Source organism: Filicampus tigris, chromosome 10, assembly GCF_054856515.1.
Source record: "Filicampus tigris isolate MCC_2025a chromosome 10, RoL_Ftig_1.0, whole genome shotgun sequence".
Taxonomy (NCBI): domain Eukaryota; kingdom Metazoa; phylum Chordata; class Actinopteri; order Syngnathiformes; family Syngnathidae; genus Filicampus; species Filicampus tigris.
The window spans coordinates 21,288,821-21,310,224 of record NC_141226.1 but is presented as its reverse complement, the minus strand read 5'-3'; the positions used below and the strand labels follow the sequence as shown (position 1 = coordinate 21,310,224).

The window sequence follows — 21,404 nt, the reverse complement described above, 5'->3', positions numbered from 1 at the left end:
TTCGAACTGTCGCAAATGCGGGTAACCCGGCGTGAAGGAGAAACATACAAAAACATACTGGTGGCATGGGTTAATAATATTTGGGAAGTGGGAGTCCATAAAAGGAAACTAGTTATTGCAACAGTAAGATCCACCTGTTTATTTGCTAGCAGGCAACTTCCTGGTTCAAGGAGGTTGATGCTACAAACGGAGCATTCTTTATTCTGGGGGTGTGGGTGGACTGTTCCACTGAAGTTACAGGGACTCAATCGACAAAAATAAATTCCCTGCAATCTTTTAACTCCAAACAAACTAACAAACAGCCTGACTGACTACAGGGTCCGGCATTAAAATTGGCACCCAAAATCCCCCGCTCCTTAATTGTGTTGACTTTCTTTTGGCGGTTGGCAAATACTTTTGGTGTGTTAACCGCCAAGAGAAAGTAGAAGAAGAAATGGGAGATGATGCATCAGAGGAAGAAGTAATAGTAGCCCTGGCTACTAACGTAGGGCCTGAAGGCAACTGACGTATCGCTAGTTTAGCATGCGGCTTCCTTATGCCACAACAAGTATTTACTATTTACAGATGTTGTCCACGTATTATTGGAAATAATCGTCTGCCGACAAAGCCTCACTTAGCATCGCTGCCCTTGTTGTTCTGCTCGGTGCTCCCGCTGCCACTGGTCTGAATCTATTTCGGCTTGTAGCTATCATGCTAGCCGAAGCTATCAACAAGAGGCTAGCCCTGATTCATGCTCCTTAATCCAGTCAACCATGTGCGGTCGTGTTTTTAGATTGTATAATTACAAAATCCTGTTTCTGCCGGTCTGAAACTAAGAATGCGCTCGTGGTGGTCCGGTCAACGTATGAAGGTGGGTAGTGTCTCGACACAGCGGTACAGTGGCCACCGTTAATGTCAAACCCTGGACTGCCTGACTAACTGATGATTAACTGATTAACTGTCTTACTAAATATCTAAGTCCACTAGCAAACTAGCACAAGCTAGCAAGCTAACTCACTGACAAACTTCCTGATTTACAAAATATTGGATATACAGACTAACTGAGTGACTAATTAACTGACTGATTAACTATCGGACTTAATAACTGACTGACAGACTGACAATCTGACAATTTAAAACAAGCATCGGACCCAATTTCTTCAGCTCGTATCAAAAAAAAACACGGCGGCACATGGAGGGCCGTCCATTTCCCGACAGCTTGCAATTATAACGCCCCGCAGTTAGCGTTACTCGCTTCATAGCAAAAGAGATGTAGCCACTCAACACTGTTGAGAAACCAGTGTTCAATGAAATGTTGCAGACTTTTGATAGGCAGTACAAATTGCCTAAAAAAAGGCTACAGTTCTCAAGCAGCCATTCCCGTCTTGTACAGAGGTGAAAGAGGACATTCGGAAGGATCTAAAAGACGTCTCAATTTACTCTGCCAGTAGTGATGTGGTTGTATGTTATGTGCAATTTTTGTGACTAGAGTCCGGGTCTATTTTATGTATATTTTCTTAACTAAGATATTTTTTATACTAATGGCATAAGAAAACATCCACGATACTATCTTTTAACCTGAAAATAAATTTGTTTTCGTGACAGGCCTAGTCATACAATAAAATTGCTACAGGCCTTCGCTGCCTGGTTTATAGTATTCGTACCATAGCAGCGTACATTGGAGGTAGACCTGTGCAAATCCTTTACGAAAATTTTGGGTAATAAAAACTAAAAGGGAATGCTGTTTACAGCGAGCAACAGCGAAAGCACTGACCAAGTGTGGCGAATGAAGAATTCCATCAAATATAGCAAGCGGATAATAGTTTCTTTCGCCCTCAATTCTGCTGCTGACGACAACAACAACAACAACAACAACAAAAACAACAAGAGGGAAAAATGTGAACCCCCAGCGGTCTTTCTCAAGATCAGCGCTTATCTGCAGCCCTGCTTTACCACGCCGTACATCCGGCATCAAAAGGAGGGGTGGGAGGGTTGTAGTCTTTCCCACATTGGACAGTGTGTGCACAAGGGTAAAAGTGAAACTTTATCCTGCATGAGGGGAAAAAAACGAGGAGCATCGTACCTGTGAGTAGTCAAAGTCAGAGAGAGGTGCTATGCTCTTGATGTATTCGATCCTGAATTGGTCCTCCGGGTTGGCTAGCGGGACTGGGGGTATTAAAGTGCTCATCGCCGACACTATCGTCTGTAGAGACGGGGAAAAGAGAGAAAAAAAACACAATCAGCACAAAAAGACGAATGAGCTATTGTGATAAGAGTATTGTTTAATGTTGCAGCCGTAAAGGAGTATAACTGCGCCCCTCGAGAAAGAAATTGTCGCTATTACAGCTGTCCGATGTAGCTAGCCTATGAAAATGTGTTCTATTATGTATTAATAATGTAAAACGCAAGACAACTTAAACACTGAACCTACGTCTTTCAGGAACTAAATCTGTCGCGCGACCGTTGTTTACGTTGTGTTTTGATCAAAAGTGCTGGGAAAGTCTGGAAAATTATCGACTATTACTACTACTACGTTTGTTTAGTACAATCCAGTTTTTATTCAACAATTTTTTTTTTTTTAATTTTTAAATGCATTGTGTTTTTAATCAAACGCGTAGTGACTCACACCACAGTTTGAACATTTGATGCGCTTATAAAAGGTTTGCCATTCTTCTGATTCATCATCACTATTGTACATTATTTTCTTATGATATATCACACACTCATTGTAACACGTCTGTTACGTACTGATTAAATCCGAATAAATTCTGCAAAACATGTGTTTCTGGTACTGAATCTGTTTATTTAGTGTCATTTGCGTTTTTTTAATCAAACATGTGCCTGTGAAAGTTAGGAGCCGTTAAAAATCAAGATTTTACAGTGGTACCGTAACAAATTACCAGTGTATCCAAATTCCTCTTTTCCCATTGAAATGAATGGAATTGCCATTCATCTGTTCCAGCACCCAATACAACACCAACAAATAGTGTTGTTTTTTTTAAAAAGAAAACTCGCGCTCGACAGTCTTGTATTATTTTTTTGAAAAAAAACATATTTTTGGAATAACAATTAAACACAACAATTAAACGACCATGAATACACTGTGCAGCTTCTTTTGGCGTGCGCTCATAGGCCACCAAGGGGCAGTACATGTAATACATACATTAGTGTACACATGAAGAAGACACGCAGCTCACTAAGCTGGAGTAATACTGGTATTACTCTGGTAGTAATACTAGTAATACTGGTAGTAATACTGTTTTTTCACAGAGGACAAAGAATATACGCCTGCGAGTGTTATATCTGTCTGTAAACACGTGTTGCCACACCATCTGGTTTAATATATCCCTTGCACCGTGACAGCAATGCCAGTTTTGTTAGCCGGTCAATAAAGTTTTGCACCCGTGTGTTAGCATTAAGATAGAGGATAACCATTTCCATCAAATTTGCGTGTCAAATGTGCAATTCTCCATTTCATGGTTAATTTTGCAGTAAAAATCAAGCAACAATTCACTATCTGCCAAAGTGAACTGAAATTTTTACTCAAACTCAAGACAATGTCACGATATGAACCTCACGATACGATAATTATCACAATATTGTGGGGAGGTTGGCGATATATAAAAAAAAAAAAAAACATCACAATATTCTGTTTTTGTACATAACAGCATTCACAAAGAAATAGGCTTGGTCAGTCATGCGCTCCTATTTTTAGCGTGGGTCTTAAACATAGGTGGCATCAAATGAAACTGCATTAATAAAATAACCACCAGAGGGTGCTGGAACTGGCACAAATGGAAAACAACTTGGGCTTTTAAACAGATTTGCTGCTATTAATATCGTGACATGACGACGACGATATATCATGGCAATTTTAATATCGCGATATCATGATATTGCCGGGATTGTGACATCCTTATTTTCTTCACATGTATCAAATGCTGTACCAGTATCAGTAGCATAGCCTTATATAATTACAGGAAACGTTTACATAAAAACTCCTCCGGACCATTAATATAAAACAATCTAATAAAAAACAGGAAGCACAGCGGTGACTGGGCACGCCTTCTTGAACGACCATGTATTCTTACGCCAATGCACAAACTAGTACATTCCACGCCTTTAAAGACCTTAAAATGTTGCTTTGTTTATATCTTTGTAAACCAAGGACCCCCTGAAATAAATGGGGCGAAATGGGACTGTGAGCCAACTCACCACTATGGCATCCTTGACGTTTTTCCGGATGTCCTGGATTTTCTGTTTCTTTTCCCTGCATGGGAAGACAAGGAGAGTGAGCAGGTTAGGGAGCCAGGTGAGCTAGCTTGGTTGTCAGGGTGGACAAAAGATGGGAACGAGCGGTAGCGGTCGCTGGAGGTACTTCCATTACAATTTGCCTCCGATTTTGCTGATGCCTGGCATCCGTCCCGTGACGGGTGTGACGTAGAGGATTGCTCAGTAGAGCGCCAAAACTCTGCACACATCTGTGAGTTTGTGAGGTAGCAGGCTACTTCCTGGCTCCTGGAGGCCACCCCAAGACGGAGCCAGTTTGAATTCAATGGGAGGTCGGCAGCTCCACTCACAGTGAAAAATGAACCGTGCACTCACTCATCTCTATAAGGCAGATTCTTGAAAACAAATGTAAATATCCCTAAAAACGACCATCTGAAATCAGTTCTTATAAAATGCCAAAATGCGATATTTTCTTTGGAAAGCTTGGTAAATATGGTGAATTAAAAACAATACTGTGGTCATATTTAGTAAAACAGAGGAATTAAATCGCATTGACGTGATCTAAAACGTGGCTTTATAAAAACCTTCAATGAAAAATCATCAGGCTGAATCAGTAATGTAGTTTTTGCACAACGAACAAACCAAGACTCAACCTCACACCGCAAGGCAGAGTTTAAAAAAAAATAATACAGCACAGCACAGTACTATAATAATGCTCTACAGTGAAATGGACCTTGACTTTTTTAGGACGCCAGTCCCAAACTTAAGAGAAAAGTTCAAAAAGACATCGGCTGATCTCCTTTACACGTCATTTTCACATTAACAGCCTACTGATCACAAAAACAATGAAAATAGAAAAAAAAAATAGCTTATTGTGGAAATATGACTTAAAATGTGACCTGTGTTTTGTATTAATTTATTGATTTCACTTGTTGTATTATGGCTATTTTTGTTGTTGTATGTAAAGTGCCTTGTTACAGCTGTAGCTGTTGTGAACTGCGCTATATAAATACATTTGTGTTGTATTGTACAATATTTAAAATGACTGTTTATGAAAAAGACGCATGAGATGGCACCAACTGGTTTCTCTTGCGCACCGTATTCAGGTTAGCATCATCAGTAAAATGATAAAAAACAATTGAACAAGCAAAAAATTAGCTAGTTGTGGAAATATGATTATTTATGATGACAAAAGGGCCTGATGCAAGCAGCATCTGCTGATCTACTTTGCGCATTGTTTTCAGGTTACCAGTATCAGCAAAATGATGATCAAAATAATATGGAAATGGAAATATGACTTACAATGTTACCTGTACTGAACATCAGGTGATCTTTGCATGTTTTTCTCAGTAAAGCAAGCAAAAGTCAAGCAAAAAAATATTATATGTATAACATTAACCATAGACCTAGCAAAATACACTTATCAAGACAATATGACTTAAAACATGAGTTTTACTGGATTTAAAATATTGTTTATGATGACAAGAGTGCCTGGGACTCATCTCCTTAATGTGTGATTTCAGGTTATCAGTACTAGACAAATGAAGACAACAAAACCACAAATAGACAAAAATAACTTATGACGAACAAAATGCAAAAAATTTTGTACAACCTGTACTGCATTTAGAATGATTGTTTATGACTAATTTCCAAGGGCAAACGAACTCAAAAGTGAGAACAAACGGATCACGTCCGACTTCCGGGTGCTCACAATTGTCATTTCGAGATGCGATTGCTGTTCTGCGATTGCAAACCGAGCACTGGCCCAATCGATGGCGTGCGCCAGGCCCTCGCAGCAAAAACAAATTATCGATAGGCAACAACCCCTTCCCCCACGTCAATGGCAACCTTTCACCCCCGCCCCCCTTGCCCGTGGAATAGGAAGCAGTGAACTCGACATGTGCGTGACATGGTCGTGCCAATCCTCGCATATGCATGGCGCCATGCGTGGCGAGAGTGGCAAGAGAAATGCAGAATGAGAGAGAGAGAGAGAGAGAGAGAGAGAGAAAGAAAAGGAGAGAACAGAGGCAGAGAGAGAGAGAGAGAGAGAGAGAAGAGGAGGGGAGGGGATAGATGGGATGTAACTGCCCAACAGGCGCTGCAGTGCCTGGGGAAGGAAGAACCACTGGGCTGGCGCTTCACATGGTGTGGCCTCCTCGGGCTGGTGGGTGATGATGGGTCATGAAAATGAGCCTCATCCATCCATCCATCCATCCATCCATAAACGGGTGGCCTATTGAACACTTACTCTGCATTGAAGCCATTGACGTGGAGAATCTTCATCTGTTTCACTATGGTGCTCTTTCCTGACTCCCCAGCACCTTTGAAGAAACACATAAATACACATTTAAGGTGTGTGTGTGTGTGTGTGTGTGTGTGTGTGGAGGGGGTAGACATTTTGGGAGGAAGCCTTGCATCAATGCTTCCCCCCCCCCCCCTCCCCACACCATGATATGTTAGCAAGGCGCTGCTGTCATAGACGTGTTGGCTAATAAACGAGGAGCAAAATGGGGGTAGCGGGGGTTTACTAGCTCACATTTCATCATCCCAGACGAGTCTTACCGAGTAATAAGAGCCTGTGCGTGGCTTTGTACGCTTGTCGCTCCTTCTGCAATTGTTTCTCGATCTTTTTATTCGCCTCTCGCTGAGCCTTCTCGTCGATGCGTTGGTCTTCAGTCTTGCTGTTGCCCAAACAACCCATCTTCCGTCGCCCCCGAAAAAAAGCCCTTCCTTCGCCGACAAAAAGAAAATACAACGCCTGGGATGTTCTTTCAAAATGGTGACGGAATGGTCGAGTGTTTTCTTAGTAATAATAAATATAAAAAATAATAAAAAAGGGGGGGGGGGAAGAAAAGAAACCAATCTCTCGAGAGGCTTCTCGGGAAGGGAGGAATCCGTCCCCGTTATGATTCCGCTATTAGCCGCAGCCGAGCGTCATCCAATCCGTCTGGTATTTGACTGAGCAGCCGAGAAAGCAAGGGAAAGAGCGAAATGTGGTTTGAAAAAAAAAACTAAAAATAAATAAAAGAGAGAGGGGAGGCCTTTGTAATGTCCGTGAATGTAGCCTAACGTTGCTATCTCCGGCCCCTCTTTTTCTCTCCCTCTCTCTCCCTCCTCTATCTATCAAGATTTGTGTCTCCTCAACTCAGCACTGCCTCTCGCTGTGGCACCAGGAAGTAGCCGTGGCCCGTGGAGGTGGAAAACGAACGAGCACGCTAAAGCATTACTTTAACTAGCCCGCAGCGACGCGGCGCTTCCAAAACCTGCGTGTCCGAAGCGACAGGAGCCATTCCCCGATATAGTCCTCGCGGTGCTTGCTGTCAAACCAGTCAGCGGAGGGGTGGAAACCTGGACGCCTCTAACCGCTGCCTGACAAGAGGGGATGGGTCTACAGAACGGCGGCCTTGACCTGAACTAGCGACGAGCGGTAGTACCAGTATTTACCATCCTCCGCTGCCTTCAAAAAGCACCAACGCGGTGGTCCATGAACGCCCCTCGTCTCATAGTAAAACCAACGATACACAGGGCTACATGTAAAAAACGACAGTCGTGGTAGTCCATGAATGCCTCTGGCTTTTTCTCCAGAACGTTACGCCCGCCCTCTGCTGTGATTAAAAACTACAAACATGGCGACCCGAGCGCCTACTCAACTCAACGTCTGCTGGAAAAAATGTTGTACATAATAATGAACACAAATCATGAATAATCATTAATAATAATAATAATAATGAATGAAAACGTGAATCCAATTCTAGCTTTAATATAAAATATATTCAAATAATAAAAATATTAAAATAAGCTAAATGTAATTACTTGGACATATATTTTCTGTATTGTTTTACATATATTTTTAAAATTATCATATAAATATAATTTCATTGTGTTATACGTCTCTTAAGATTTCGTTTTGCGAATAGTTTGATGAGGCGTCTTCTGATGATATTATTATTCATGTATGATATATATAAAATAACCACGCCTAGTAGAATTGGAATGAAGTCGTAATTTTTATCAATCATTGTCATTTTTTTCCGATTCCATTGGTTCCCCTTCCTACCACCTAACGCCCCCCCCCCCTTTTTTTTTGGGGTTGTCTGTAAGACCGGAGCGGAGGATTTCAACCCTTGGGCTTTTTTTCCTTTCCTGCACAATAGCTTGCCTTGTATGACTAAAAATATTATTATTTATCATTGTCCATGGCAATTAATTAATGTTAGCTTTTCAGAATGATGCAGGCAGTGCAGTCACAATGACACACGCACTCACGCACTGACACTTACTCCCAACCATAAGCAACAAAGTTACCAGGCGAAGCTGTCCCACACTACCCTCGAGTGGGAAGATGTGGTATTGCACAGTTCGGAGTTGCAACCATCATTACGTGTGATGTTAGCGATTCTCGCGAGACTGTAACACTGAGCATTGCGCAAAAAGATTACTTTTTTTGATGCCCCCACAAAATGAACTTAACTGCACCTCTAAATTCATATAAAACTAAAACATAGTGAGCATCCAGAGCCTTAAAATGTGTTGGGCCTTTTCTTTGGCTTTTCAGTGTGCGGTACCAGTTATGACAAAGAAGGAAAATGTGAAAATAAGTCTGGCAGTTCTGTATATGGTGAACAATATTTCCCAACCTTTATTTATTTTCTCAAATAGGATAAATGGTACAAAAAAATAATGGCTGGATAATAAACCTGAACAGGCCAAATTGTACCAGAACAATCTATTGGAAACACAACAACATAGCTACATGTGTCATGAGTGCGTAAATGGAAGATAAGCAGGATGGATGCCTTGTGGTGTGCAACATACAATGTAAAGTGAAATTTATAAATTAGAAATCTGATTAGACAATAGGTCCCACTTTTCAGTCACTAGGTCAGTCTAATTTATGTAAAATAATACTGTATACGTATTTTTTTTATATTCAGAGGTTTTCATATAATATTTATGTATTGCAGTTTCGTAGCTTGTAGTATCTTGTAATACTTGTGTTTTTGAATATTTGAAGAGTTTTCTTATTCACACGTGGACAACGTTTTTTTTTTCTTTCATTAACAGAGGAGAACAACAACCCCTCGGTCACAAAAATAACTTGAATCTCACCAAAGCAAAAATAAATAAAAAGTTCATTAAAACTAATGAAAATCCAACATAATTGCTTTTGAATTGGGATTCAACCAAATTATTTAAAAGTGTGGTCGAAGTGGTTGACTGGTTAGCACGTCCGCCTCACATTGCAGAGGTCGTGGGTTCGATTCTGTGTGGAGTTTGCATGTCTCTGTGTGCCCTGCGATTGGCTGGCAACCAGTTCAGGGTATGCCCCGCCTACTGCCCGAAGACTGCTGGGATAGGCTCCAGCACGCACGAATGGTAACAAAAGAGTAAAGGATGCCCTCTGAAGTCCTTAAAGTAGAAATCAACCCAAACACATTTTTTTTCAAGAATCTGTTTTATGCAGGCCCACTAGTCTAAACATGGCATTCTGGTTGATATTGCGTTTGTGGAATATGAGTTAATCAGCAAAATCCTCCCATTTTTAGTCATCTCTGGGGGCGGCCATTTTGTCACTTTTGAAAATGACATCACAACTGCTCAGGGCTCAGGGTGATTGGTCGTTACCTGAGCAGTTGTGATGTCATTTTCAGTCGACAGAATTGACAAAATGGCCGCCCCCTGAGATGACTAAAAAGGGGTGGATTTTGCCTACCTCAGAACTTAAAATTCATCGTTTTTAGAGCCAAAGTGGACTTTTTTGTTTTACTCATTAGGCGACATAAGCTTCTGGAGCGCCCGCCGTTATGTAGAGGAAAACTCTATAGCCATAAAATCGGTATAATTGGGGTAATTGTGCTAATAATTTCAAAAAAAGGTTGAGCTGGATAAAAAACGGGTGGATTTTCTGCTTAATTCATATTCCACAAACGCAGTATTAATCAGAATGATGTGTTTGGACTAGTGGGGCTGCATGTAACATATTGTAAAGATTTTTTTTTTTTTTTACTTGACTTCCTCATTTAGTCTGAGGTCTCGGGAACGCGTGACGTTTGCACTGCGCGCCTGTGAGCACTTTGACGTCAATTACAGTCACCAGCAGGGGGCGGGGCGTAATAAAACCTCAGCCTCTTTGAGCGACTGTAAACTGGTAGATTATTTTGCAAATTCTTGTTCCGCGAATGCAAAATTAATCAGACTACCGTGTTTGGACTAGTCGGGGCACATATAATTGCATAAGAAAATTTGGGACTCGAGATGTCTTCCACTTTAAAACATCTCATTCTTTCCCCGCAAACATAACAGGAGGGTTATTAAACGACTGCATACACGTCTGCAAACAGTGGAAGTTCCTTTTTAATTTGGCCGCACGTTTCATTTGACGTGACCTATAAGACGAGAGCATCTTGTCGATGACATCATGTGAAGTTATGCAATGCCACGATATCGCACGGTGGGAGAGCTGCTTCGTGTCTACGACTGCCCCGGTCATTTCATATCTTAGACTGTAAAAGCTTTGAAGAGAAAAAAAAAAAAAAAAAAGCTTGGATGATTAGTCGCAGTGCAAATAATAAAACCATAAAGATAAAGACAGCAGTCACAGTCCAGCGTCCTTCCGGGATTGTTCCCGTTAACAATCATGCTTTGTAGGAGGTTAAAAAGAAATGTGTCAAAGAGTATTAAGTGTCGTGTGTGAGCTGGAGCCTCTCCCAGCTGATTTTGGCGAGGTACACCCTGGACTGGTCGCCAGTTATTGCAAGGCCCATAAAGACAAACCGGGCATTCGCGTTCAGACCCGAGGACGATTGAGTCTTCAGTGAATCAAACATGCAAAAGTTTTTGGAATGTGATTGATAGCCACAGTGATTTTTTTTTTTTTCTCGCTTTGACTTATTTTGACTGTTCACTTCACAAGCAATTTGGCAGATACAATTACTGAACAATTCTTCCCCCGAAAAGCGTCTTCAAGCTGTTAACCCGTTAAAGCCCGAAGCCCCTCGTGAGACAACTCTCTAAAACCTACAGTCGTCTTTGGACGCCACCTACAAAATAATATCTCAGCCCCCGTAGCAGATAGAAACACAATTCCCCCAAAAATTTGAGCGCTTGGACATGTGGCTTTCACACAAGTCCGAGTTTATTCATCTTTATTGTTTCAATCGAAGATGCAAGCGAAGGGCTATTTTTCTTTTTTTTTTAAATCGAGTGGTAATTACCGCGCTGTGTTCTCTTACAAAGACGTTGAAATCGTCATGGGCTACGAACATATGTCTTAACCATACATCACGTTTGGAGGCTTTCACGGCTTTAAAGTCCGCGAGTGTGTCGTCTATATCACCGCCGTGACTAATAACAGAAATCCCGCGATCGACTGTGCCGCCGTTACTCCTCGAAAAAATTCTGGATATCCTCCCAACAACTCACGACACCGTCACATGTATATTCTGATGCATTTCGTTGGCTAGGAGACCGAGAATTGGATTAAAAAAAGAAAATGACGGATACGCTCCCCGGCTTTAGTGGTAGAAACGCGGTTATGCGCTCCCGTCCTTAAAGGGTTAATTGCTACTTTTTTTTTGTTTCTTGGTGTAATATTTGAGTATTTTTTCCAAATGTTTATATTTTCCCTCAATTTTTCCAATTATTTTAAAATATTTTTGTTTTTCCATCTAATATTTCTGCGTTTGCTTTCAATATTTCATATTTTTCAGCTAATATTTTATCATTTGTTCATCTAACGCTTGACCATTTTTTTTTTGTACTATTTATCTAAAATTTTTGTATTTGCTTCTAAAAATTTGTTGTAAAACTTAGGGGGACACATTTACAGCCATTAAAACAATTCAATTCTTTTTTCCAAACAAGCGATGTAAATTGAGATAAATGTTAGATGTGAAATTGATGCAATACATACACGTGATTCTCATGTATGTGAAGATGACGCAGTTGGCCAGTCAAGAGTGTGAGTGCGACTAATGACAATGGTATGTAGCAAATTATAATCAGACATGGTTTGATGTGTATTTTTGATGCTGATTTTAAGAATGTCTTTACTTTTTTCTTGCATGTTAGGTTTTTGAAATGTTTTCATTTTTTCTTTTTAAGTTTGACCTATAAATGCTTACACAATATGGATTTTAGCGTGCGTTGTTTCAGAAAAAAAAAAATCACCTGTTGTTTTCCCTGAAAAATATGACTAAATATAGAAATATTATAATAGAAATAGGTATTATATTATCATCATGAAAAGCTGATGTGCTAGAGAAAAATCGAGGCGTATTCGGGGTCAGTGTAAAAATGAATCTAGAAAAGTTTACTTGCATCTCTGGTTAAAAAAAAAAAAAAATGCTAAATTGTGTTGACCAAGTGTAAAACAATGAGCTCCACTTCCTCACTCAGTGGCCTACTTATGGGACAGTAGTATCTACAACGGAAGATAGCGTGGCCGTGTATGCATAGTCAGTCGGAGTATTTAGGACAAAGTCGAAAGTCGATTTTGAAGAAAAAAAAAGTCATAATTGGACAAGAAGAAAGTCGTAACATTGCGATGATAAAAAAGTCGCAAAACAGCATTACGTCATCACTGTAACTTTAGGAGGTATAAAGTATTCATTTCGTAAGAATAACATATTAAAAAAGTATCAATAGGCTTGCAAAAAAAAAAGTATCCAGTGACGTACAAATAAAAAATAGAATTTAGCGGAGAATTTGCTGTTATGAGAGGGAAAAAATATTTCATGAGAAGAACAAAGTCAAAATATTTGGTGAAATTGCTGTAACATTATGAGGATTTTCGCCAGCCTTATCGTATAATCGCCAAGGTAATTTTTATCTTACTGTTACCATATCAAGACAAAAATAGCAATTGCTTGCTAAAAACTGCTTTATTTTGGGTTTTCAGAAATTGGTCAAAAACGACATAGACAACTATACGATTAGGGTAATCATATGACAAAGTTGTAGAGTTTTGAGAAAATTATGCAAGTTTAAGAGGGTTCAATTTTAATATTGTTAGCCTCGTCGCATTATTGGCTAAGTCGCTTAGAAAATAACAAAAATGTTCGATAAAAGCTGTTTTTTTTGCCTTGTTTTATGAAATCATTCAAATATGACATGCTTTTGAGGCAGTCCTCAAATAGTGAGGATGGGGGGGCGGTGTGATGCCAATGATGCACATGTGACCCCGTGGAAGTACTTTTTTTGGTACTGGAATAATGTGTAATTGCACAGCCACTACAGTAGGTGGCGGTGATACTCACATTTATCTATTTTTTCATTCATTCATCCATCCATTATCCGAACCGCTTATCCCCACGAGGGTCGCGGGAGTGCTGGAGCCTGTCCCGTCAATTTCAGGCAAATTGATGCACTTCAAATGTTTTCTGTTACAGACTAAAACACAATGTTAACAAAGCCATTCTTTCTTGTAAATTGATCCATATTTATTTTGTTGTTGTTTTCTTTAACTGCTATGCAGAGGTGTACAACAATTTATGGATACATTATTTATAATCACGGTGGAGATTTGGGGGTGTAAAATGTAACAAATAAGTAACAAGAAAATAATAGAGAAGCACAGTTTCGAGAAAATGATGCAATTTTACGAGGATTAAGATGTACTATCTTTAGCCTCAAAGCATACTGCCTACGTAATTTTTAAATCTCTGTTACAAAACCTTTTAAATAAAACAGCAATGTGCTTGCTAAAAATAGCCTTTCACCTCTTGTTTTCTGAAAATACGACTTAGGCAACTATACTATTAGACCAAAGGTTTTGAGGATAACAATGCCATTTTGCATGACGAAAGTTATACTATTGAGTGTCGCCTACACAATACGGCCGATAGTTTAAATATTGGACTACACGATTCTTTGACAGCAAGTATGTGTCAGTCCAAGTTATTACATGGCTCGCGCATTACACGACTGTATACTCCCGTGTGATGTTATGTCATTTCAATACAATATATTGTAAGTGCGAGGCCCAGCATCCATGCCGATGACAGCCCGTGTGTGGCACAAGGCCTCCCCGGAGAAGCAGTGCCATCATCCGGCTACAGGCCACGTTGCCTGGCCGCTGTCACAAAACGGAAAGAAGCGGAGGTGGAAGAGGAGGAGGAGGAGGAGGAGGGGGGCCGGTGTCTTACCGAGAAGCAGTAGCCGGTGCGTCTGCTTGTATTCCCGCTTGAGCTCCTTGAGGGCCCGGTCGATGCTTTTGCTGACTTTCCTCGCCTCCTTCTCGGCCTCTTTCTCCTCCATGAGGAGCTTGTCCCAGTTTTTCTGCTTGTTGCCGCTATTGTTGCTTTTGAGCGGAAGCTGCAGGCGACGTCCTCCTCGCTCCTTGGCCGCCGCCGTGGCCGTGGCCGGTGCGGACGACGACGTCCCTTTGCCGCCTCCTCCTCCGTTCTGGATGAGCACGCCGTCCCCGGCCGAGCCGTGCTGCCGGCCGGGCTCGCATCCACCGCCGCTGCCGTCCTCCGCGGGTCGAGCACCCTGGGCGCGGGTCGGCACGGAAACGGCGGCGGCGGCCGCCGCGTCCGGATGCGGCTCCGAGTCCGAGGCGGCGTTGGAGATGGAGCCGCTCAGGTCGCCGAAGAGCCGCGGCCGCAGACTGTAGCACAGCCCCATGCTGAACGAGCTATGTGCCAAAGGGGATCGCTCATAAAGGAAGAATCTGCGCCAGCGGCCCTAGCGAGCCATCGTCACACACACGCACACACACGCGCGCGCACGCACACACGGCCGTTAAGTCCGTCGCTAAGATGTCGCTCCCGAGTCGAGGCGGAAATGAGGAGCACCGGGTGGGCGCCGACATTCGCTACATGACATTGTGCCTTCGAGGCCCCCCTGGTTAATGTGTGTGCGTGTCCCCTCCTCCGGTGGGCTCGCTAGTAGCTCCGTCTCGGATCACCTGATCGTGTCCGTGGACACTGCGGGGCCACACCAGCGTTTACCGTAAAGTGGACGCCAACGACGCAAAACGCGATTTGCGGTGCGCGTTTGTGGGCGGCATTTGGTACTGAAATTCGTGATTCGTGACAGATTTACGCACACATGGACCCCCCCCCCCTCCCAAAAAAAAAATGTTGACACATTAGCATATTACGACTTCATCCACATAAATTTTGCGATAACCAAAATGTTCATTTCCTCCTCCAATAAAATTACAACATTTTGCAGCTACTTCCAAATTTATTTTGCATGATTCTCATAAAATTACTGTTGTCATACAACCAAAATGTGTTTTTTTTTCTTCCTCGTAAAATTAAAACCTTTTTCCTAGGACTGCGCCCCTTCACTATTTTAGGACTTTATTCTCATAGTTAAAATGTCTCCAAATTTAGGATTGTTTTTGCTCATGAAATTAAGATGTTTTCTTAACACTGAGATACTTTAAATTTAAACACTTGAGCTTTAAAATACTTGAACTTTTACAACTTTGCCATATTATGACTCAACTCAAATATGATCATTCATCCACATTTTTATTTTTTTTCCCCTGTAATTTCACAAGAGTAATGTTGCAATATGGCAACATATAAATCTCAATTTAACCAGGATAGGAATATGACAGTTGTACAATTGTGCAAAAATGTATGATATGGCAGGCAAAATGGTGAAAATTTAAAGACAAGTACCTCTTAACTAGAATAAAGTAATATAATTTTAAGGAAAACAGAAATTGACAAAGTCGAACAATTTTGAGAAAATGGATGGATATTTTCAAACAGGTGATAGAATGAGTATATCGTGTGTATTGTAATTTCTTCGTTAAGCGAATGATTGTGGAGCGTCTGTCCATCCAAAAGAGTCACATATGGAAGGCTCTTTTTTTAAAAAGGTATTTTATTTTGCTTCCTCCTGTTGCCCACCGACCTTTCTCTTCTTCCGCTTCTTATTCTTCGGCTTGCTTTCATCTTCCAGAATGACTTCTTCATGAGTGAAGATGCGCACTCGTTTTGTCTTCAAAAGTGCCCGGTCCACCTCTGCACTCACACACGGGTAAAGATGGGGGGCGGAGGGAAAAATATTAAATCAATATTAATGGAAACATCTGTCATTTTACCAGAATAAAGTCATATGAAGACAACACTTTTTCAGAAAATTGGTATTTTACAACAATATAGTCCTAATATGAAAATTAACATTTTTTGAAAAAGAAAAAAAATTACCTATTTTTTATTTTACAAGACTTCGGCGTAAAAAGTAATAAGAATAATAATTAAATAGATGCAAATCTCAAAAAGACAGATAAAAATGTGAGACCTTTAATTTGCCGTGGATAAAGCACAATTTCACCAGAGTATTTTTGTTTGAAGTTAAATTCTTACAAAAAATAAATAAAATACTTAACAGAACTCGGTTTGTAATTATTTGAAAGTCATTTTGAGAAAGAAATGGGCAATTTTACAAGAATAAAGTTGCCATGAAAATTAAGTACAATTTTGAGAAGGGCATCATTTTTACAAGGATAGTCATTAGAGTAGTAAGAATGAAGCACAATTCATGGTCATCCATCCATCCATTATCCAAACAGCGCATGATTGTCGAAATTGAAAAGAACCTCCCCTTGTAAGATTCCAACTTTTTTCTTAAAGGAAAAAAAAAAAAAAAAAAAAGTCTTGTGATTTGCCACGTTACTTGCGTAATAAAATTATTTTTCCTCTTTTCACTGTAGCCCTTATTGTACTTGGTAAAAAAAAAAATAATTCAAACAACCTACTCGCATGGGAATCAAGTAACTATGCATATTTTACTGGCTCCACCTTGTGACATTGTGGCCGTGGCTCCTTTCTCGTCTTCGCCCGCGGTCTGCTGTTGCGCGGAAGGTTTCCACACTGCGAGACACGTCAGCCTGGCCGAGGTGTTGACTTCCCCCAGGAGGGTGGGACATTCCGGCTCCTGTCAGTTGACACCTTTGGTTAACATACAAAAGTGCACATTGACAGTGAAGTTTGGAGGCTGACTGACATCATTCAGACGGAGCTTCCACATTTTGATGAAGCCGTCGTTGGAGGCTGTGACCAGCACGCAGTGGTCGTCCATCTTGAAACTCTCCACTGCTTTCACCCTGCGAAAAGAAAGCGACACACCTCAGTGCTTATGTGGTTGTTTAAGGCTAAAATGATTACATCCACCTTTCAAAACAAGACTTTTCCCATAACATTACAATTTTATCCTTGTAAAGTCAAATGACATTTTTTCGCCTCATTAAAACACACTTCCCCCCCAACATTCCGTCTACATTTTTATTGCAATTTTTTACGACTTCGCTCGGGTGAAATGACATTTTTCCCTGTCTTTTTTCTCGCAACACTATTCTCATGGAATGGGGGGGAAAAAGCCACAGTCGGACTATGAAATAACTATTGCGAAATTATCCTGTTCCCCCTTAAAAAAAATATCGTATTCATAAATATTTTTTTTCCTCCATGTTGGCTTCTTTCTTGCATTGGTACTACTTTATTTGCATGAAATAATCTGACTTTTTTTTTCCCCCCTGCATACTGCACATTAATTGACCAGTGTGTGAAGAACTGCCTCCACTGGTTAAAATTAGGGTTGAAACAAGTCCTCAAGTATTTGGGGTACCTTAATTTAAAAAAAATGCTCTAAGATTTTCTTTCTGCCTCGGCTAACCGTTTATTTGATTTGCACCGCCACCAAGGCAACAAGCCAGCCACAACAACACTTGTTCACATGGTAACACTTCAAAATAAAAGCCTCCCAAATAATACATGGACATCACCGCAATAGCCTTGCTAAGCTTTTATTTTGAAGTTTTTGCAGCATGCGGTGGTGGCGTGTTCCCGCAATCATCGTTGGCGGTCGACTTGACTGGTCTCCGCCACCGCGTTAGTGGCTAGCAACGAGTGGCGTCGGACTACTTTTCAAAGGCTGAATCCACACACTTACCTTTGATGCTGGCAGCCTGGCAAAGTTGGAAGTTCCTACCGAGCCATTTTTAACAAACCAGGCTTACTCAAATGCGCTGTTTTAGCATGCAAAAAGGCATACGGTTTCCTGCTATGCAACGTTTCAATTTTAGGACAAGCTGATGATTATCCAAAAGAGAAAACTAATGCCCTAATTCCGCCCCCTGGTCATTAGGTTATCAAACTTGCCACTGGCTATATATATTTTTTTATCCTTGAGGTATGTGGCCGAAAGACTTTTTTTTTTTTTTTTTTTTAATTGTGAAAGATGCCTCATGTCTCCTTTCAAATAACGGTTTAAATGTGTACCTAGTTTTATGAGCCTTGAACTCGCACACCCATTTTTCTTTGGCAACGTCACACAGTCGCACTATTTCGTCATCACCTGCAACAGCCAGGATGGAGTTCTGGAACAAAAACAAGCAAAAAAAGGTCAAAAGTAAAGAAAAGCAAAAAGTGCAGTGAGGCGAGTATGAGAGAGAGAGAGAGAGAGAGAAAAAAAAAATAAAACTCTGACGTTTAAGAAGTTGATGGCCGAGATCCTTTTGGGGTTCTTGAGCGTGCTGGTCAGCGAGGCCGTCTGCAGGTCGTACAGGTCTAGCTTGTCTTGGATGACCACCACATATTTATCGCCGTCCGGAGACCACCGTACAATGTTTGCATCTACACACACAAGCAAGCACACACACACACACACACACACACACACACACACGTTTTCACCTCAAACGTGTGTCAGGAAAAGCAGCGTGTCACATTTTAGGGGGGCAAAACTGACTTTCTTTGATGTTTTTGATGAAGGCTGATCTTCCGTTAATGAGATTCCATGTACTAGAAAGACAAAATCAAACATTACATCAGGGATTGTGGCATTTATTACCAGTGTTTGTGTGTGTGTGTGCGTCTCACCGGAGTGTTTTATCGGTGCCCACCGTCAGTGCAAGTTTACCAGACGGATGGACAGACAGCGACGTCACATGACCTCTGAAGAAAGAAGAAAAACATTTAGTGGAGAATAATCTTGGCACGTTCTCTGAGAAAACGAAGAAAGCCGTAATATTAAACAAGTTTTCCTGATTTTTCCAGAATTTTCAGAATAAAGCTGCATTGGAAATAAGAGCTCCAGTTACGAGCAAAACAACATTTTTTCCGTAATATTACTGCTTTGTTCATATGACGTGCTACATTTTTATTCACGTTGCAAGTTTTTCTTCAATGCTATGACTTGATTTGCAAGAAGTGAATGTAATGAAATGAAAGTTAAATACTCTCAAGAGAGTAAAATTAGGATTTTTTTTTTTGCTGCCATTATTTGCAATAACCTCCCTCAAGAATAAAGATTTGATATTGTGCAAATATTTGTAGAGTCAATTTCTGAAATATTGAGACTTTATTCACACGAGTTTTTCTCTTGGGAGAAAAAAAAAATGATACCAACATGACTACTGGAAAAATCCCACCTACTTCTCTCAAATTAATACAAATGAATATTTTGTGGACCTGGTCCTCCTAATATTACAACTTCATTCACAACAAGACAGTGCTTTTTTTTTTTCTCATTTCATATATTTCCCCGCCCCCCTCAGATTATGACTCAAGACTGACTTGTGGGCTTTGATGGACTTGAGACACTCCCACTTTTTGGTGCTCCACACACACAAGAGTCCGTCCTCTCCTCCGCTCAGCAGATGTGTCGCACCGTAAAACTCCAGGCAGGTGATGGTGCCTGAGGAGTACAAGTGGTCAGTCGGAAGCATCGTCACGGCAACTGCAGAACCTTAAGCGCCATTCACCGTCGTGGTGCAGCAGAGCGCCGTGTTCCACCTTCTTGTTCATGTTGTACAGTAGCATGGTCTCGTCTTTGCTGCCCGTCACAACAAACCTGCTGCTGGCCGCCACTGCCGAAACCGACGCCGTGTGAGCGTGATGCGTGAAGTCCGCCTTGGCCGTCCACTCCTGAAACACCACCGCCAAAAAGTGTCCAAATGTTACGTATACAAATTCAGGTGAATACTGCTATTGTAAAGGAATGGCTGTTTTCTCCTAAGATTTTATTATTTTGTAACATTGCTGAGTTTTCATGTGAAATTAGGGTTTTTTTTGTTATATTATATTACCCTTTATCTAAAACACTAACCATGGCTTGATTTGAAAGCCTATTTTGAAAGTGTGATCCTGTCTTGAAACCTAACTCTGACACCCTATACCTTTCACAAAATAATAATAAAACTTGACTTGAAACCCACATTTGAAAAAGTACAGCCGAGACCCCAACCGAGGTTTTAAACCCTACTTTGAGACCCCAATCTTGTCTTGGAAACCCTTCTCAGCAACCTTAAATCTTCTAAGAAACCCCGACACTTGTATTTTGAAATCCTAATCCTTGAAACCCTCAACTTTTTATAAAACCCCAACCATGGCTTGAAACCCAACTTTGAAAGCGCAAACCTGTCTAGAGCATACTTTGAAACACAAAACCAATTTATAAATCTTACTTCAAAACCCTAATCTTATATTGAAACCATAATGCACGTCTTAAAACCGTCTTTTGCAACCCTAACAGCATTGCCTGTACTTTAAATTATCGGTGTCAGGGTACGAAACTTTGAGGTTCCAACTCATGTTGTCAATTGTCTTTACCCAGAGACACGGATGCTGCTCACAACCAAGCTGCCATTGTTTCGTAGAGATATAAAATTTACTCACGTTCTGGTCAGTTCGAACACGGTAACCAAATACGATTTGCTCGTAGCATCCTGCTACGAGCTCCACGAAGGCGGCCATGACGCCAAGCTAGCTGGTGTCTTCCCTGCGTCTCTTGTCTTCGTCTCAAGCTCTGCCACCAAATGTATCACGACTAGTAAACAGACACGGCGCGGCGAAAATAAGCACGGTGGAGCAATTTGGCGACCAACTTAAATCGCATGGCCGTGTGCGCGCTAATACACGTGAGGAACCAAAACAAGACAAAAACGTTTACTACGCATGCGTTACCACCGTCCTCTTCGTCGTCGTTTGGCTAAACGTCGCACTGTCGCCACCCAGAGGCCAGGATGCCTCAAAACTTACCACCATCCCACGCGACATCTTAAATTGACGAAACTGAACCAAATATACCCTGTTACAAAACAGCAGATTAATAAAATTCAATATTAAGATAATAACCCTATTTGTGTGAACGTCATTTCATTATCGCATAAATACGGCGATCACGAGGTCGGATACGCCCGTGTCGAGGTGGGCGGTGATCGGCGATTTTGT

The 21,404-nt window shown here is 41.1% G+C and overlaps 2 protein-coding genes across 4 annotated transcripts in view; both read right to left on the bottom strand.

Annotated features, from left to right (window-relative positions):
* LOC147141288 (guanine nucleotide-binding protein G(olf) subunit alpha) overlaps window positions 1–15,171 on the bottom strand; it is a 46,944-nt gene extending 31,773 nt beyond the window's left edge. Inside the window, exons 1-4 of one of the 3 annotated variants that reach the window (XM_086044111.1) lie at window positions 14,355–15,171; window positions 6,458–6,530; window positions 4,195–4,249; window positions 2,063–2,182 (exon numbers count right to left, since the gene is read on the bottom strand). In XM_086044111.1, coding sequence (XP_085900237.1) covers window positions 2,063–2,182; window positions 4,195–4,249; window positions 6,458–6,530; window positions 14,355–14,835 — 729 coding nt within the window. In that variant the 5' untranslated portion in view covers window positions 14,836–15,171. Of the gene's footprint in view, window positions 1–2,062; window positions 2,183–4,194; window positions 4,250–6,457; window positions 6,531–6,771; window positions 7,834–14,354 lie in introns of those variants that run through there. The other 2 variants (XM_086044112.1, XM_086044113.1) reach the window with 2 other exon arrangements.
* A 502-nt stretch (window positions 15,172–15,673) lies between these two features.
* Window positions 15,674–21,186, bottom strand: pak1ip1 (PAK1 interacting protein 1). The gene is made up of 10 exons (XM_086044116.1): window positions 20,850–21,186; window positions 19,937–20,099; window positions 19,749–19,869; window positions 19,053–19,127; window positions 18,922–18,974; window positions 18,661–18,806; window positions 18,453–18,550; window positions 17,179–17,278; window positions 16,974–17,109; window positions 15,674–16,193 (listed from the first exon to the last, which is right to left on the bottom strand). Exons 1-10 carry the CDS (start codon window positions 20,925–20,927, stop codon window positions 16,054–16,056), a joined length of 1,110 nt encoding a protein of 369 aa, XP_085900242.1. The 5' UTR covers window positions 20,928–21,186; the 3' UTR covers window positions 15,674–16,053.
* Between the last annotated feature and the right edge of the window lie 218 nt (window positions 21,187–21,404).

Excerpts from the sequence above, each read along its gene's own strand:
- pak1ip1 (XM_086044116.1), bottom strand. The coding sequence starts at position 20,927 with ATGGCCGCCTTCGTGGAGCTCGTAGCAGGATGCTACGAGCAAATCGTA. Across the intron at positions 19,128-19,748 it reads AAGTCCATCAAAGCCCACAA|AGGTCATGTGACGTCGCTGT; the intron begins GTCAGTCTTGAG and ends TTCTTTCTTCAG. Across the intron at positions 18,975-19,052 it reads GGCACCGATAAAACACTCCG|TACATGGAATCTCATTAACG; the intron begins GTGAGACGCACA and ends TTGTCTTTCTAG.